At 40.2% G+C, this 16,946-nt stretch overlaps 1 protein-coding gene across 4 annotated transcripts in view; it reads right to left on the bottom strand.

The window, feature by feature from the left end:
- Nucleotides 1-448: 448 nt before the first annotated feature.
- The window catches only part of LOC139627702 (leucine-rich repeat-containing protein 49), a 41,291-nt gene continuing 24,793 nt past the window's right edge, over nt 449-16,946 (bottom strand). For 3 of the 4 annotated variants that reach the window (XM_071488714.1, XM_071488713.1, XM_071488716.1), the window contains 6 exons: nt 15,428-15,523; nt 8,942-9,176; nt 7,357-7,542; nt 6,395-6,504; nt 3,959-4,112; nt 449-1,279 (listed from right to left, as the gene is read on the bottom strand). In XM_071488714.1, the coding sequence (XP_071344815.1) occupies nt 1,064-1,279; nt 3,959-4,112; nt 6,395-6,504; nt 7,357-7,542; nt 8,942-9,176; nt 15,428-15,523 (997 nt within the window). In that variant the 3' untranslated portion in view covers nt 449-1,063. Of the gene's footprint in view, nt 1,280-3,958; nt 4,113-6,394; nt 6,505-6,883; nt 6,953-7,356; nt 7,543-8,941; nt 9,177-15,427; nt 15,524-16,946 lie in introns of those variants that run through there. The other variant, XR_011692612.1, reaches the window with a different exon arrangement.

The following is a 16,946-nucleotide window of genomic DNA, read 5'->3' as shown; positions in this document are numbered from 1 at the left end:
AGGGACATTCCAGTCTGAGCTCACACCTCCTAGAGGATCCTGCATAGTATCTGGACCAACTAGCACACATACACACGAGCCTCTGCCTCATAGGAGACCAGTGCTTTGTGAGGTGTTGATAATGCTGTCCATCAAATTGCATAAGAAAGGACCTAGAAAAGATGAGCTTGAGTATTAACATACTTTAGAGATACTTTAGAGGTGGACTTGGACCTAAAGCAAAACTGCTGATGTGGAGTGATCTGATGCCTGATTTCTTCATTCCTGTAAAGACATTTCTAGGAAGAACAACAATGCTATTAGCCTCATCAACAAGGCTAGAGAGCCCCACTGTTGCTGATCAATTGCACCAATCACCAGAAAAAATTCCTTGTATGTGAAAACATACTTGGCAATAAAACTGATTCTGATTCTGATTCTGATTCTGATGAGAACCATAAACACAACCTGAGTGTTAATACAGAATCCTTTAATACTAAGTACAATACACAAAATCAGTGGTAAACAAAGAAAGGTCCTTGTCCTTGTTTGTGCCCTTCTTTTCATGTCAGGCAGGAGAAAGTGAGAGATTAATGCATGAAACAAGATTTAAGCCACAGAAAAATCATTCTAGTCTCGAGAAAAGAGACACTGGTCATTTTCAGCTGATGGCGGTAGTAGTGAAGAGGGGTCATTCAGAAGGCTTTTAAAGTGCAGGGGATGCTCCACAGGGACCACAATGCACTGTGAGTCTCTAAGTCCCTTTAACTTTCTTCAAGTATGTTACAGCTCCAAACACTGAAGAATCAGACAGTGCGTTTTCAGTGAAAGTCTACATTCAATCAAGATGCCTTTGTCATTATAATTTCTTTAGATATCTTTAAAACAGTCTACATCCACCTTTTGAAAGAGTGTCCCACACACTGGCGAAACACACCCTTCATTTCCAAATATTTTAATAACTGATAAAGTCATTAAGTGATGATGTGTTATAGATGGCATTTGAGACTGGAGGCCACCAGGAAAGCAATGTCCACATGTGTTCGGGTGTGTGTGTGGTCAAAGAGTGAACCTTTGGTCCTCTTTACTTGGTCTCAGAGAGCTTTGCAAGGCTGGCTTGGCGGAAGGCAGCTCGGTCCCTCATCTCCAACACACAGTCTCTCACCATCTCTGCAAACATGGAGGGCCAGAGCTTGTGAAGAGCCTCACCCTTCAGATTGGTGTCTGATGCCCTTTGGACCAACTCCTGGAGGTACTGCTCTATCATAGAAGCACGCTCTGATGACTCCGCAGTGCCCTCCTGTGAGGAGAAGCAAAGTCATGTTGAGTATTATTATCTCATTTAGGTAAAGACCAGTGGTAGGGAAAGAAAGAGTAAAGCTTGCTCAATAAATTTTTCAGCAACATTTTCCACCAGTGAAAATAGTTCAACTTAATAATTTGATTTAGGCCTTATGGAGAAAAAATGTTAGATGTATCATAATTTAATTTTCTTTTCGTTTTTTTCATGAATAAGCTTAACTTATCATTTTAATGACAATGATAGAATATGTCAACCTTAGTAAAACATTATTACAGTATCCTGCTTAAAACCATAGTCTCCAAATGTGGTATGATGGGGAGAAAAGATTAAGTTGGTTTATGTCATGGAGAAGATCATGGATTTGAAAACACATGTTCATGAAGAAATAGGCACCACCAGATCTACTAAAAACAGTGCAATCCTAATGCAATAGTATGACCTTTGTATGTCGACAATTTAAGGGGAACACTGGAGTTCCGTGTACCACAGAAGCATAAGATATATCAGGCAGTGGCATAAATTCATTGCTGTTGTTGGTTTTATTATGGCATTGGTTAAAAAGCTAAAATAATGCCTGCATAATCAATTAATTGAATGAAAATGTGTATCTACTCCTTGGTGGAAGCAGGCTATCAAAGAGCTGGGCTGAAAAGGAGGCAGAGAAGCGAGAACAATACCACACCAGAACAAGTACCAGTATTATACTTTGATGTTTGATCTGCACGAACACAACCACAGATGAACCACTCCATCTTCTGTGGATTGAGGTTAAAAAATAAAACTGGATTATAACTGTATTAGTGCTGCTGACTGCTTTCCATCAGGACAAAAGGCCATGGTAGCTAAAATGCAGCGATACATGTTTGGTAGGAATTAAGCCTTTCAGGTGCTGAGTCAGCCGTTGTCCCAAATCCTATGTATTTATTGCTGTGGGACTGAAGAGTGACAAAAGATTTAAGTAATATTTGCAACTAGGAGTAAGCCAGAGTGTAGGTCACGTCAGCTTTATTCAATTGAGGGAAATCATTGTTAAAGCCTCTGGATGTGATGTGGGTTTATATGCTGTCAGCCAAGGCACAATTTCCGGCAATATTGGGTGTGTGGTTTCCATTTGTCAGCAAAAGTCTAGTGACACCAATGGAAACTTGATTTTCAGGAGAATCGTTGGCTAGTTTTGAAGTTGTGTCACTTCCTTTTTACAGATAACACAGTAGATTGTACAAACAACTGTACATACAACTGTTTTCCTAAGGAAATACTGTAGTGGAGCATGGCATGGATTTTCACTAGCAATCACAGCATAGTAGCACAGAAAGTTAAACCATACACTCACTGAGCACTTTATTAGGAACACCTGTTCACCTGTCAATTCATGCAGTTATCCAATCAGCCAATCATGTGGCAGCAGTGCAATGCATGAAATCATGTAGATACAGGACAGAAGCTTCAGTTAATGTTCACATCAAACATCAGAGTGAGGAAAGATATGATTGTGATTGTTGGTGCCAAACAGGCTGGTTTGAGTATTTCTGTAACTGCTGATATCCTGGGATTTTCACACACAACAGTATCTTAAGTTCACTCAGAATGGTGTCAAAAACAAACAACATCCAGTGAGCAGCAGTCCAGCAGATGAAAACACCTTGCTAATGACAAAGGTCTGAGATAAATGGCCAGACAAAAAGGCTATGGTAACTCAGATAACCACTCTTTACAGTGGTGGTGAGCAAGCATCTCAGAACCAACCTTGAGGTGGATGGGCTACAATGACAGAAGACAATATCAGGTTCCACTCCTGTCAGTCAAGAGCAGAGGGCTGTGGTGGACACACATTCACACATCAAAACTAATGACTCTAGATTTCTGCTGAGGCACGCAGATGGTAGGATCCCGAATTACAGAATTAACAGCATGAATCCAACCTGGATGGACCCAACCTACCTAGTGTCAACAGCATGGGCTGCTGGTTGTGTAATGGTGTGGGAAATGTTTTCTTGGCACACCTTGGGCTTCTTAATACCAGTCAACCATGGTTTGAATGCTACAGTCTATCTGAGTATTGTTGCTGATCATGTTTATCCCTTTATGGCCACAATTAACAATCTTCTAATGGTCAGCTCCAACATGACAATGAGCCGACCATGAACCTGACCATGAGTTCAGTGAACATCAGTGGCCTCCCCAATCACCCAATTTGAATCCAGTAGAACGGTTTGGGATGTGGCAGAACAGGAGATTGGCAGCATGAATGTGCAGCAGATAAATCTGCAGTAATGAAGTGATACAATCATGTCAACATGGAGCAGAGTCTCAAAGGAAAGTTTCCAACATCATGTGGAATCAATGCCACAAGGAACTGAGGCTGTTTTGAGAGCAAAGGGAGGCTCTACCCACTATTAGTTTGGTGTTCCAACTAAAGTGCCTGGTGAGCGTATCCAGTGTTGACAAAGTGCATTCTGCAAAACCTCTGTGATGGATGGCCCATGTGGTAACTAATGTGAATCAAATCTAATGGTGTTTTTAAGAAGACATATAGGTTGAGGTATTGTCTGTCAGTAGACAAATTGTTTGATGTGGTCATCAAACTAGTAACTTCAGTCTGTTTCATGAGTTTTTGCAGTTTCTCAAACCACTGGGGTGTTGTGGGAAAACTACTGGGAATAAAACAGAACTGACCTCAGGACTGTCTGCACTGCAGTCTCTGCTTGGGTAATTGAACAGCGCTCTGCTCAGGCCTTCTCCCAGGAGCTTCCCGTTGTCTCGTAGCTCCTCCGGACTCAGTCCTGCTCGCCGGCCACGCCCTTCCAACAGAAATTGCAGCTGACGCTTCCTTCAAGGTGAAGAGAGAAGAGTGAGTCAGACACAGAGTGAAGAGAGACACAGACATCTGCAGAGAAACAGCGGCAGCAAGTGAGTAACACCAGAATAATAAAGGTGTGTTCCTGTATCCATCTAATAACACTCTCTCAAAATCCAACAGAAGTGAAAGCAGATATAGCACACGTCACCCAGTTCTTTAAAAACACCATAATTCATGAAATGACAGCAATCAAACTGTCACTAAATAGAATTTTAAGAATTTTACTGTACCTTTCAAAAGAATTTCCATAAAAGTTAGTGTTTTAATTGCACTCCTATCAGCAGCAGGATGTGTACACTTATAAAAGCAGTAGAGGACACTAAAAGTGACGTAAACTACATCAATGTATCTGTCTATCAGCATGAAATCTCATGTGATACACTACTGCACTAACATGCTTCACAGACCAGTGCCAGGATGCTGCAAAGGTCTCTCCAGAGGAGGCTGCAGGCAAACATTCCAAATAGGACAAGACAGTTTGTAAAGTGTGTGTGAGCTTCTGTGCATGTGTGCGCGTGCACACATTACACTGACTAACAAGGTGAAACACGCTTAAGGAAGCTAGTGTGTGAGTGTGTGTGTGTGTATGTGCTGTGTAGACACAATGTTTGTGCAGTTTTGATCCGATTATAACAAAGTCAAACTCTGTCAAAGGGTTCTTGTGGAAACAATAATCAATGTCTGATGAAAACCATGTAATGTTACTTGCAGAATTCATTCCTCCCCTTTAGAGCCCAGGACTGAGGTCTTAACAGTGTTTTGTACCATACCCACAATCCAATGAGCAACACAAGAATATACAATGAAAAAAATATATATTTATGAACATGGAACAAGTTTTTGTTATAATTTCTGCAAATAAACTGAAACCAAAAAAACACTCTTTATGGTGTAGATAAAAGAGTATACAGCAGGAAGGCTTTGAAAAATAAGATGTAAAATCTAAGCGTTTAGTGTAGTGAATGGATATAATTGACTTTAGGGCGAGTGATTCTGCATGCAGATAACTGTAATTAAGATTTCAGTATTCATATGAAACTAATCTGCAGCCTTGGGCTGTTGTGTATTATCTATCCATAACAGGGTGTGTACGAATCAAGAGTGAGGTGCAGCCAACAGCTAGTTGTCCTACAGTTTACTAGTTAACTTTCTGAAAGGCTAATTGAGGACAATGTGGCAGCTTAAATTAATTAACCGGCTCACAAACTGCTGTACTGTTTAACAGTAATTGTTGAGAAGGTTATATGATTTTTGTTTACATTTAATGCAACATAACTTTCCTTTTTTCAGCCCCACTGAAATCCACACCTTCACATTATTGTCATTATGTCCAACCAGTATTTAGGGAGCTACATGTAATTTAGCTCTCTTAACCAGTCCGATGATTCAGCTAATAATGGATGCTTAATTCTCTGTCAATGCTATTTTATAGTATTAATATTGATGTTACCTGTGCTGTAACAAAAGACAACAGTCACACACAAAAAATATTTCAGTGTTTTTGGCTGATATTTTTCAGGGGCTGCATTAGTAACGGGTTGGTTTAGGTTTTAAATTGGTTTGGGGTGGTGGTGGTGGTGGAGAGGGGGGTGTTAGAAATAATAGGTCTTACTTGTTGGTTGATTTATATTAGTATTGTGTAACTTTTGTTCTTTTTCTGTGTGTATTTTGTGAGCTAATCAAAAGGAAAAAAAGTCAGATGATTCAGCCTGGCAATTTTCCAGTCTTTGGTCAAACAGTAAAATCTGTGCAGCTTCACAATTTTGTCTTTTTGCCTTTGCCTAAAAATGTTCCTGTGCGTGACAAATTCAGCAGATTTTTGCTTAGCAAGGATGTTTTTCATTGACCCAGAGTGACAGACCTCAAGAGCTCCTGGCTGGGGAGAGAGAGGAATGTTTGTGTGGAACTGCCAAGTACCCACCCTTACCCAGAGACACATAGTCTAATTCTCCTGGCTCCTCTGTGCCAGGCTCTGTCTCACTGTCTCACACACACACACACACACACACACACACACACACACACACACACACACACATATAAAATGTATACATGCAGGCGCTACGCACAGGCATGCACATACACGTATAGTAGCCTACACATTCACACGCTGTAACTCACACATCTACACTTAAAAATCCACACATTCTTGACATATTTAAAGCAAACACAGTCCAGGACACAGAACACACCTGTCATTAAATTATAGTTAATGTTATGTTGTGGTTCAGTGTCTAAGATCAAGTTTTCACCTGGATTCCTCCAGCAGCAGCAGGAGGCGGCAACGTGGAGTTTCGGTGGCTGCTATATGACCCAGTGTTCCAAACACACGCTCTGCAGCGATCACATCATTCATGGTCACCTGAGGTAGATACACAAACATGGACTTACATACACACAGCTGAAGATACCTGATGATCAGTGTTTTCATGTGTATCCTTACACCCTGGAGTTACAGCCTAGACAAAAGTTACAGCACAAAAGTACAGTATTTTAACATATTTTAACATAGTACATTTAACAGAGGCAGACTGAGCTAAGACATAAAATCAACAGCAAACAAAACTAAATCAAGGTAAGAAATGTACAAGCAAAATACAACTGCAAGTATAAACTTATTTCATCATTTCTCAAATCAAGTTTAAGAAGAGTTGTAATTTAGAAGCAACTTATTAATTTTTTTGATTTAGTTGAGACAGTCAATACCACTTTCCATGAAGCTATATCCAGCTGTGACTTACTGTAGCGTATCTGCTGAATTTGCATTTTGTGCCGGACTCTTTCTTGACTGGGACCACTCATAGACGTTACTGCCCAGAGCCAAGACAGCAAATTAGTCATCTTGGTAGGAAAATTATACTACCTTTGGACAGGACCAGGCTAGCTGTTTCCAGTCTTTATGCTAAACTAAGCCCACCCGCTTCTGTATGCAGCCTTACATTTAATGGACAGTGGTGAGAGTGGTATTAATCTTCTCATTTAACTCTCTACCAAAAAACAAATAATCACATTTCTCCGAAAAATCGAACTATTCTTTTAACTTTCAAACTTACTAATTTCCAATATTTTGCTTCTGAAGTGCTATATTAAAATAATACATTTAACACCTTATGATTAATAGTGAAATTTGTTATTGGTTACTACATGTGTTTCTTACAAAAGCAACAGGAAATGCCAGCAGGAGGACTGCAATAAAGATGAATCTACTCCTCACCTCCTGGCCATTGATCCTCTGCAGGTTTAAGTGGTGGAGGCGGTAGATGACAAAGGAGCGCCACAGAGCCTGACTGACCACCGGGTTGCCCTCTGGGTGGATGGTCAGCTGGTCCAGACGCCTAACCTGAGCCAGGGCTGCCAGCTGCAGCAGACGGCTGATGTTGGTTTCCAAAAAGATGAGGTGCTGTAGAAAAAGTAACAAGTCAGTTTCAGAGGTAGAACAACTTGTATATAACTACATAATTATTTTTATGCCTGTTGCTTATTGAGTTGATCATGGCAAAGACTGCCATCTGTGAGGCGCTTTGGATAAAAATCCACCTACTTATAGGTTACTGCAAAGTTATTCACAAATGACATTTAATGTAAAGAATATGAATATTATTTGTTTAATTGCCTCACACAATGAAAGCCTGACCAGTAAAACTTTTCTTGCAAAAACAAAATATTTGGTCCCTTCTTTTGTTCTTTTTTTTTCTCTGTGAAAAAGAGAAACAACAATTACCTGCCAGCATACATACATTGAACAGGTTCACCTGTGAAGTTGCTACAAGTAGAGGTGAAGTAGAAAAGATACACATATCATGCATTGTAAGCCCAAGCTTTGGCTCTCCTCATCGTGGTCAGTGACTACTAAATCTTTTCTTTCCCCTTAAAATCAATGCTCCCTTTACCATATCATTCTAACATTTTGTAATGGTGACAAATTAGGTTGGGAGTAGTTCTGCCACAAATATAAGATCAAGATAAATTGATTGTGCAGGGGGTTCAGAATCAACGCAACTTGATACCCAGCACCATTAAAGGAGACCTATTATGCTAATTTCCAGACTCCACTTGAGTAGCTTTGCATGATTCACAGTGAGAAAAAAGTCCTAATTCATCTCAAACTGCTTGTTATGCAGCCCCTCATTTGAGACTCTGACTCAAAAAGGCAATATGAGGCCTCCTTAAATGCCCACTTTATTCTGATTGGCCGAACATCTAGAAGCCTGCAAAAGGGGCAGCGTTGTTGGCACTGAAGTGAGCACCACTTCATCCTCTTACAGGGGCGGAAGTTCTGAAAGCAACCTGTAAAACTAAGTCACTAGTAATTAAAACTAAGTAACATAACATAATTGACTGGAAATGTCAACTTCTCAAAACCATCCGCATATATTCAAATCTAATTCATAATATGAGAGTTGACAGCACAAACATCTGCAGCAACAAAGATTACAGTGGCAGGCAGCTCATCACAGAAATAGAAAGAACCATTGGAAACCTAGTGTTCAGAGCTGTCTGACACCTGAAGATTGCTTTTACATATGTTTACATATTGGGTTAATTAGTTGCTCTAGTCCTACCACTGTTTAATATAGGAAATGGTTCAGTCAATAAAGTTTGTTTGTTGATGACAAACAAGAACTATTTGGCTGTGATCCACCAGCTAAGCTTCTTTGTGTCATGACAAAGCATATTGGTGTTAGATGACATTCAGCGTTTACTACAACCATATGTAATCTACATTGTTTTTTTCTTCTAGGGGAATGTATGTTAACATAATGCCATGGCTCATTATGGTGTGTGGCTTGTGCCCTCACCGATAGATTGGGAAACTTGACCCTTATTCGCGGCAGTGTTGGTACAATAGCGTCAAAGTTGATGTAGCGGAAGGTTATTACAGTGACAGCACCAGCGGTCTGAACTCCCCAACCCCTCTCCAGGGCCTCCAGGGCTCCGAGTCCAAATAAACGCAGGGTGTCTCCATCCAGCTCTGCCAGGTGACTGTCAGACAGGGACAAACTCTGAACACTGCCGCTCCCTGCCTCCACAAGCCTGAAAAGCAAATGCATACAAAAACACACAGTCTTTATATGCTGAATGCACAAATTTGTCGCCTTGAGGAAAAAAAGAATATCTTTCAGCCTGAAGTGCTTTGTTTGAAAAAGCAGCCATTGTGCTAAGAGAAAAAAAAAACAAGATCACCACAGAAAATTCAGTGGTCTAGTCACTGTCCTATTTGTGTTGCCTAATTGCTTTCTATTCTCCTATACAACAGTTGAAGTGCCCTTCCCTGATAAAAGAGTCGTGAGAGTGGAGAATCTGGGCAAGTCTCAAGGAGACATAATCTCCTCTCCCTGCCCATGTGCTCAGTCTTCTGGGTCTGCTGACACTCAGGGGACTTTCAGCCTAGCAGGGCATCAGATGGCTACTGGCTGCTGGCTACTCAACACTGATCATTCTGGGTTCAGCCTGCCAACAAACTAATCACCCCTATTCATATTTCACACCCTCCCAATCTTGCCGCAATAGAAAGCCAGAGTAGTTAGAAGACTAATCCTTTGATTGCAGAACTCTAATCCAAGATTCTTGTTGAGACCAATTTTTATAAAGTGTGCATTTGAGTAGTGAGGTGAAAGACAGAATCAGTCAGAGTCAGGGACAGAAAGAGAAAACGAAAACAACATGAAAAAGGACAGCAGACATACTATAGACAGAGAGATAAATACTGTACATGGGTAGACAAAATGAGCTGAAGGTACTGTAACTGAAGCTTCTTTGAGAAAATCCACCTTTGTTGTAGGCACAGTAAGACTGATCCCCCAGAGGTGACTCCTCTCTGTACCAGGGAGAAGGAAAAGATTCCTCACTTAACTGAGCAGCAAAAGGGGGTCAAAGACTGGGAGCATTAGACAAATAATTCAGCGGGATTATTAAAGGCAATCTTTAAAAAAAGAAGTCTGCTACAGTAAATTGAAGTCTCCACCAAATGAAGAAGGAGGTCCAGGTAGAGGAAAAACAACAAAGAGAAGAGGAAGAGAGGAGTAATGGAGACAGAAGTATACTTTTCAGTGGAAACAAAAACTAACTCTGCACATACTGATGTCCACAGTGTAGGATTTGAAGTACAGTCTGACTATTTTCTTTTTGTCCCAGGTCTGAATACACTGTTTTAGAGTATTTGAGTTTTTAAAAATCACTAAAAATCTTAAACATGATGTCGGAAGATAAAAAATACCATATTAAAGCTTTTGGCCTATTGGACGCAGTTTATAACAGTGAAATTTATTTGTTAGTGCATCATAGTAATAAGGTGTTGATCAGTGGTGCAACTAACAATTGTTTTCGTTATCAATTAATCTGCAGATTCTTTTCGCAATCTGCCAACTGTTGGTCAAAAAAATGTCAAGGTGAAGTCTTCAACACCCACCAACAGTCCAGATCCCAAAGATATTTGATTTATTATCACATAAGATAAAGAAAGCAGCAAATCCTCATAACTGAGAAAAAAGAGAGTTGAATTGTTCAGATTCAAGCAATTGTCTTGAAAAGTGAAAACAGTATGTGACAAATTCCACAGGCCACCTTCAAGGAATGTGGCACGACGCTGACATCAGATTCTCAGTGGGTGACATTTTGGCCTTGAGTTACTTTAACTGATTCATTCTTGTGTAAAGGACAGGGGAATGGTCAGGAGCCTCAGGACACTGCAAAGAGCAGCACCAGGTTAGACCATGGCTGTTACACCTTTGGGAAAAATTCTGTGTGTGTGTATGTTTGTATGTGTGATCTGCATGTATGTGTCTATATAAGAATACTCTCTGTGTGTCTGTGTGTGCGTGTGTGTGTTGTAGTCAAAAAGTCAGTGTCTTCTTTGAGATCGTAGTGTGCCGAGTTCTGTCAGTTTTAATTATTTCAGTTAGTGTTAACTAGTCTTCAGGAAAACTACAGCTCAACAAAACAAGCCACAAATAACACTTGCCAGTAAACACAACCACATTAATCATGTAATGTAGCCTGAATCTCTCCAAATAAACCAAAGACTGATGGGGAATGTCCCACTCAGTCATTATATTTGTATCCAGACACATTAACCTTACATGTCACTTAAGGTGATCCACCAAAGCACCATGTATGAAAGCCTTCTTTAATGAAATGTCAAGGGATGGTCACTGGAGACTGTGGGGGATCCCATGGGTATATTAAAAGAACTGGATACACTGAGGCAGAGTCATCCTTGCTGTCAGTTTTCCCAATGGCCAACCACTGAACTCCAACTAAAAAAATCCCCTGAAAGTACAGAAAGAGACTATGATTACAAACCTTTTGTCAGTTTAACTGAAGACAGGACACTATGAACAGCCTTGCCACACTACCAACTTCTAAAATTGACACAGGCATTGACAGATATCAAAAGGCCTGAGAATAGTGAATTGTTGCGGTGACTGCAGCTGCAAAAGCAGGTATAAGTACATAAATGTTAGAGGATGCGAAGATGAGCGTACTCCTCCAGAAAATCAAATGTGCATTCAAATGGAAGTGGATAAGGTGTAATATTTTAAGTATTAAAACCAAATGTGGTAGTAAAGACACTTGTAAAGATTGTAAAGATTAAGTGTGTCCTGCTCCAAGCACACACGGCCAAAAACATGGGACTTGGCTAGCTTTAGACAGAGCGGCACAAAGACATTGAAAGGCAATTTAAATGTCAGGATATGCCACGCCTCAGAGATGTGAGATTGCCAAAGGCAGTAAATCAGAAGGAGTTGGAGAGCGGTGCAGAAGATGAAGCGTAACATGTAGATAAGTCACGTAAAGAATAGGAGTAACTTCTGTTGGCCTGGAAATGTGCCATCAACACACTCTGCACTGTGTCGCATATTGTTCCCCAATAATCACAGTTGAAAGGCTGCCAGGTGGCCCTGAATGCCCTTCTGACATGAACCTAGCAACAAATGCTGAGAGAAGAAGTGAACAAGGAGTGGAAGACAGAGTGGGGAATCTGTTACAATTGCATGATCCTGCTCTGGCCTATTAGTCTCAGAATCTAATTCAATTAGGGCTATCTCACTCCTATATGAGTTTTAAAAGGATATCTGTCATCTTTCAACTATTTAATACCCCAAAAGACATGGTTTGTAGCATACACATCTCCAATAGCCTAAATACTGCGTGGTAGTTACACATATGAAATATTATTCTTAGCTGTCAGCACAAAAAAGCATTTCATCATTTCACTCTGAGAAGAAGTGAAAACACATGGTTCAACTAGTGCAGATGTAATTTATAATAATATTAATCTTTAATTGTACAGCTTTACAAAACTCTAGTTACAGCATGCCACAACAGAGCACCAAATAAACTAAGGTCATAAGGTAAAACACAGATTCATTTCACTGATGTAGGATAAAAGAAATTATAAAACAGGGATTTAAACTGAATACTAATAAAATAAAATAAAGTAAAAACTCAAATAAAGTCAGGAAAGGCTGCCTGATAAAAGTATGTTTTAAGAAGGGATTTAAAAGATGTCACTGACTCAAGCAGCCAGATTTCCTCAGGCAGGTCTTTCCAGAGCCGTGGGGCCCTGACAGCAAATGCTCTCTTATTTACTGCATTGTATGCTTATTAGGTGCTGAGCCCTGTTGACTGTTTCTATTATGTTTGTTTCTACAGTATGTTGTGGTTTTGAATGTTTCATCCGCTAAACTTCTTTTTCATCATCTCAGCACAACACTTCATTAAATGAATATATGAACAGTACAAAGGTCTTTCGATCTCCCCAGTGACCAACTGCACTGATGGATTTCTGAGTTATAACTGTTCCACTCAGGGGAAATGAAAACTTAAGTCAGTTGAACTTCCAGTACAGTTGGGCCATTGTGTTCAAAGTTGTCAGCTTTGCTATAACTATTCTGTAATCCTGACACACAAAAGATTTTGTTAAACCATGCTGATCCATTACAGACACTGTTTTAAACAATATCTGGGAATAAATTGTGCAACTATTTCTTTGTCTACACCTCTTTCTCTTTTCATATCTCTGAACACTGGTCCATTTCAATTCGATCATTTCAGACCTGTTCCATTATTTCAATCAGAATCATAAATGCAAATGTGAATTTAAATAAGTTGAAGATATCATTTAAAAAGCGGCAGATTCAGATTCAGTCAAATGTAATTGATATATTCAATTTTTCCTTTTGTCTCTGGATATTTTTCAAACAGATTCATAAAATTAATTTTCTACTTACCATTTTTCAAAATCCCATTATTCCATACTTTGTCTGTGTTTCATCTTGAGAACTTGAAAATAATCATATGCAGTGTTCTGACTTTTCTAAATGTGTTTTAAATGTTGTCTCTGAGAGTTAAAGGAATGGGGGGCAGTCCAGTCTGTTACTTAGAGAAAATAATAATAATAAAAAAAATACAGACATAGATGCACAAGTACCAATGGGTTGCCCTGTTACCCAGGCTCCTTCTGAGCAGATCCAGATGAGTGAATGGGCTGGGTTCAGCCCTTGACCTGACCCTGACAAACCAAGAATCTTTTGACATTCTGAAGTAGCGGGATTATGGATGACCTGTAACAAACCATACTCTGTCTCTTCAGGGTGCAAAGGAAAAAAACCTCCTGTTGTTAGTATTTTCTGGGAATTTATACCTCCAATGACCTCATGACGTGATGTCACGCAATACAGAGCCTAAATTGTTGATATACAGGGTTCAAAAACAGAGACAAGTTCATCCATCATCTCTCCCTTCATGCGCTACAAGGGGAGGATGGATGGTGTAATTTTTTCAGCATGTAGAACTAACAGCTATCTAAGAGAATCTGGGCTACACTGTGTTGGTATTATATACCCTTCTATAAGCTCACACACTATTGAATAAAACAACCTTTAAATTTCCTACCTACTATACATATTCCCAGCCATTTACCCTTTGACCTTTTAGTCACAGATCTTGCTTCTCTTTCAAGTTACTGGGGGTGCCAGAATTTGTCTTTTTTTCCTTTGTTGTACAATACAAGCTAAAGTAATACAACTCCCAACTCATAAGAGTGCGATATTCTGAATCGCGTGAGTACTCTTCATCACCATAACCTGTTAAGCCACATGAGTGAAGTTATAACAGACCCTGTAAAGGAAAGCCATTGCCATAGAGGGATTATGCTTCAGGGCCATTTTCATATCCTGGTGCAGGAAGGAAAAGCCATTTTTGTAACATGTAATAATAGTACTTGACACAGCCCCCACTTTCATCTCAGCCCTCCCCCTCATAACTCATTCCAACCTGGATCACATTCTCTGTAGAAGAGTATATCAGAGTCAGCACAGAATGCTGATTTAGATTAGTTCCAACACCATGTTAGAAACAGTGGAAGGAGAAAACTGTCTTTAGACATCTTAGACTGATTTAGCACAGAGTTCATAGATTCAGGAGCAGCAAAGACTCACGTCCCTGGTGTAAGTAAAGGGGTCATCATGTTGCTCAATAATATTTCAAGATGCATTTAATGCACCAGCTACTGCAGTGTTAAAATCTATAACTGGGATGATCTCGCTACATGTCACACCTAGCCCATCCTGCCAACTGATACATAAAGAAAAAACGGTAGTACAGCTGAAACATTGCATAACTTAAAAAAAACACACAAGGACAAGGACAAAAGGTCAGTTAGGGAGGAACAGTCAACCAGCAGCCTGGATGAATGTTCTTTCAAGCAGATGGGGGCAGGATCATGCAGATTTTGTGTGAGTTTACTAAATGTGAAATATAGTACAATACAAATAATAACACTGGTAAACATAGTAACAGTCATTTGGGATAGCAGTGCAGGCCTCTATGTCAACATGTGTGAAAGTGAGAGGCTCTGATCTATTGGACAGAAATGGATGACTCTTGGGAAGATGAAAGACAATCTACGTAGGACAAAAGACAGTATTAGACTAGGCTTAACTGAAACCAATTGTTTCTTAAGAACAATGTCAAAATGATAAAGGACCAGGTGGTATACCTTATGTGTCAATGACAGCACTGTAACAAAGATTTATTGGTCTGTATGAAATCTCATCCTACTACACAAGTGATGTCACATTACCAGATATCCCAAAACCTTGGCAACCAAAAACACAAGGGAAAGAGCATATGTATGTTTTTTGCAATTTATGTGAACTTACCCTTTACTCAATTCTATACTGTATCTATCCTGATGTAGTGCTGTTTGGTTGAGCCTTTTGTACCTTGTCTAAGATGTGTATAGATGAGTGGGTGTACACACACATTCATTTCTGTCTTACTTGGGATCTCGTGGGCTGTTTGGCCGGCTGTTTGTGCGGAGTCTGCTCTCTGTTCCCCCTGATGGTCGCTCTGGTCCTGAACCTGGGCTTACCCGCCTGGTAAAAAATAAACAAAAACCGTCAAACAGAACAAATCTCTCTTCAGAACCATCTCAGGTGAAGAAAAAAACAAGCAGGTAATGACCTGAAAAACACACATATTAAAATAAAATGTTATAGCTTCTCTGCTTTCTAATTACAAACACATAATTATGAATTTTATAGGCTCTAATTACAAACAGATGATTAGAAATAACTGCATCACACAGTACACAAAATTTTATGATTAATTTACCAGACATACTTGTCTTACCCTCACACATGCTTCTCTGTCTCTCTCCTGTCAAGACCTGCCCCCATAGTGGCTTTTTTTGAGTCTTTATACATGTTTGGACTTTTGTTTATATCCTGTTTTATTTTGAAATTGCTACTATGTCTGTCTGTTGGATCCTTCACATCCTGCCTTTGTCTAGTTTTCCCTCCTTTGTGATTGTCTGCCCCACCCTGATGTGTTTGACCTGTGTTTTGCCTTCAATTTTGGACCTTGAATTTCTTGCTGCCCCAGATTAGAGTTTGTTTCACCTGCCTAGTAATACTTTTGTGTTTTCTTTGTCAAATAAATCTTTGAACAGTACCAGCTCTGCCTCTCTTGTCTGCTTTTGGGTCCATAAGTCTTGATCCTGACAGTACGAACTGACCATAATATGGATGCAGTAGACATACCTTCAGACTATGAGTTTTTTGATAGTTGTTTAGAGTCCCTTGTGTGACTCTATAGGGTCTGGTAGAAAAAAAGACTGCAGGAGAGATGACAAAGGGACTGCTCTGAGGGTTGCAGATGAGGATGTTTCAAAGAGACCCTGATTTAAAGATTCACTGGCTGACTGGCTGAAAGACTTTATTAACTACTACTTACTACTACTACTTTATTAAATTAAGTCTCCGTCAGTTCCAGTATCTAACCTCTAGTCAGCCTCCCAGCTAGCAACCCTTCAGCCTAGCCTCAAGCCTCATGTCTTCCAGTCAGCTAGCATTGGGCCTGTGAACTTCCAGGCAGCTTATCAACCTCTCCTCCAGTCTGCACCTTGTTAGCTAGCCTTCAGCCAGCATCTCAGACAGAACTCCCTGTAGTTTTCAGCCTATACAGTGACTCTGGGGACACTTCACTTAAAGCTAGCTCCAGTGGCAACAGCCTCTGCTAGATTGCAGTCATTTTCTCAGTCAGCTAGCAGCGAGCACAGAGTCCCCGGGCACAGACCCCCTGTCTGATTCAGACCCTGAGACCCTGGACCCTGAGCTGTCTCTTTTCTGGGGAACTCGCCTAGTCTTTCCTGGGAGATATCTAGGAGTCAGAGCCCCCAGAAAGAAACAAAGGTCACAGAGACATCAATACCCTAAGCAGGCTTAGCTCCAGGTTTCAGCTACGAGTCCATGCTTTGGCCGCAGGTTTCCAGCAACCAGCACAAGCCAAAACAGGTTC

This window comes from Trachinotus anak, unplaced genomic scaffold, assembly GCF_046630095.1.
Source record: "Trachinotus anak isolate AG129_WGS33_773 ecotype Australia unplaced genomic scaffold, CSIRO_AGI_Tana_v1 ptg000011l, whole genome shotgun sequence".
Lineage (NCBI taxonomy): Eukaryota > Metazoa > Chordata > Actinopteri > Carangiformes > Carangidae > Trachinotus > Trachinotus anak.
The sequence above is the reverse complement of the archived record's forward strand: the minus strand, read 5'-3'. Positions and strand labels throughout refer to the sequence as shown.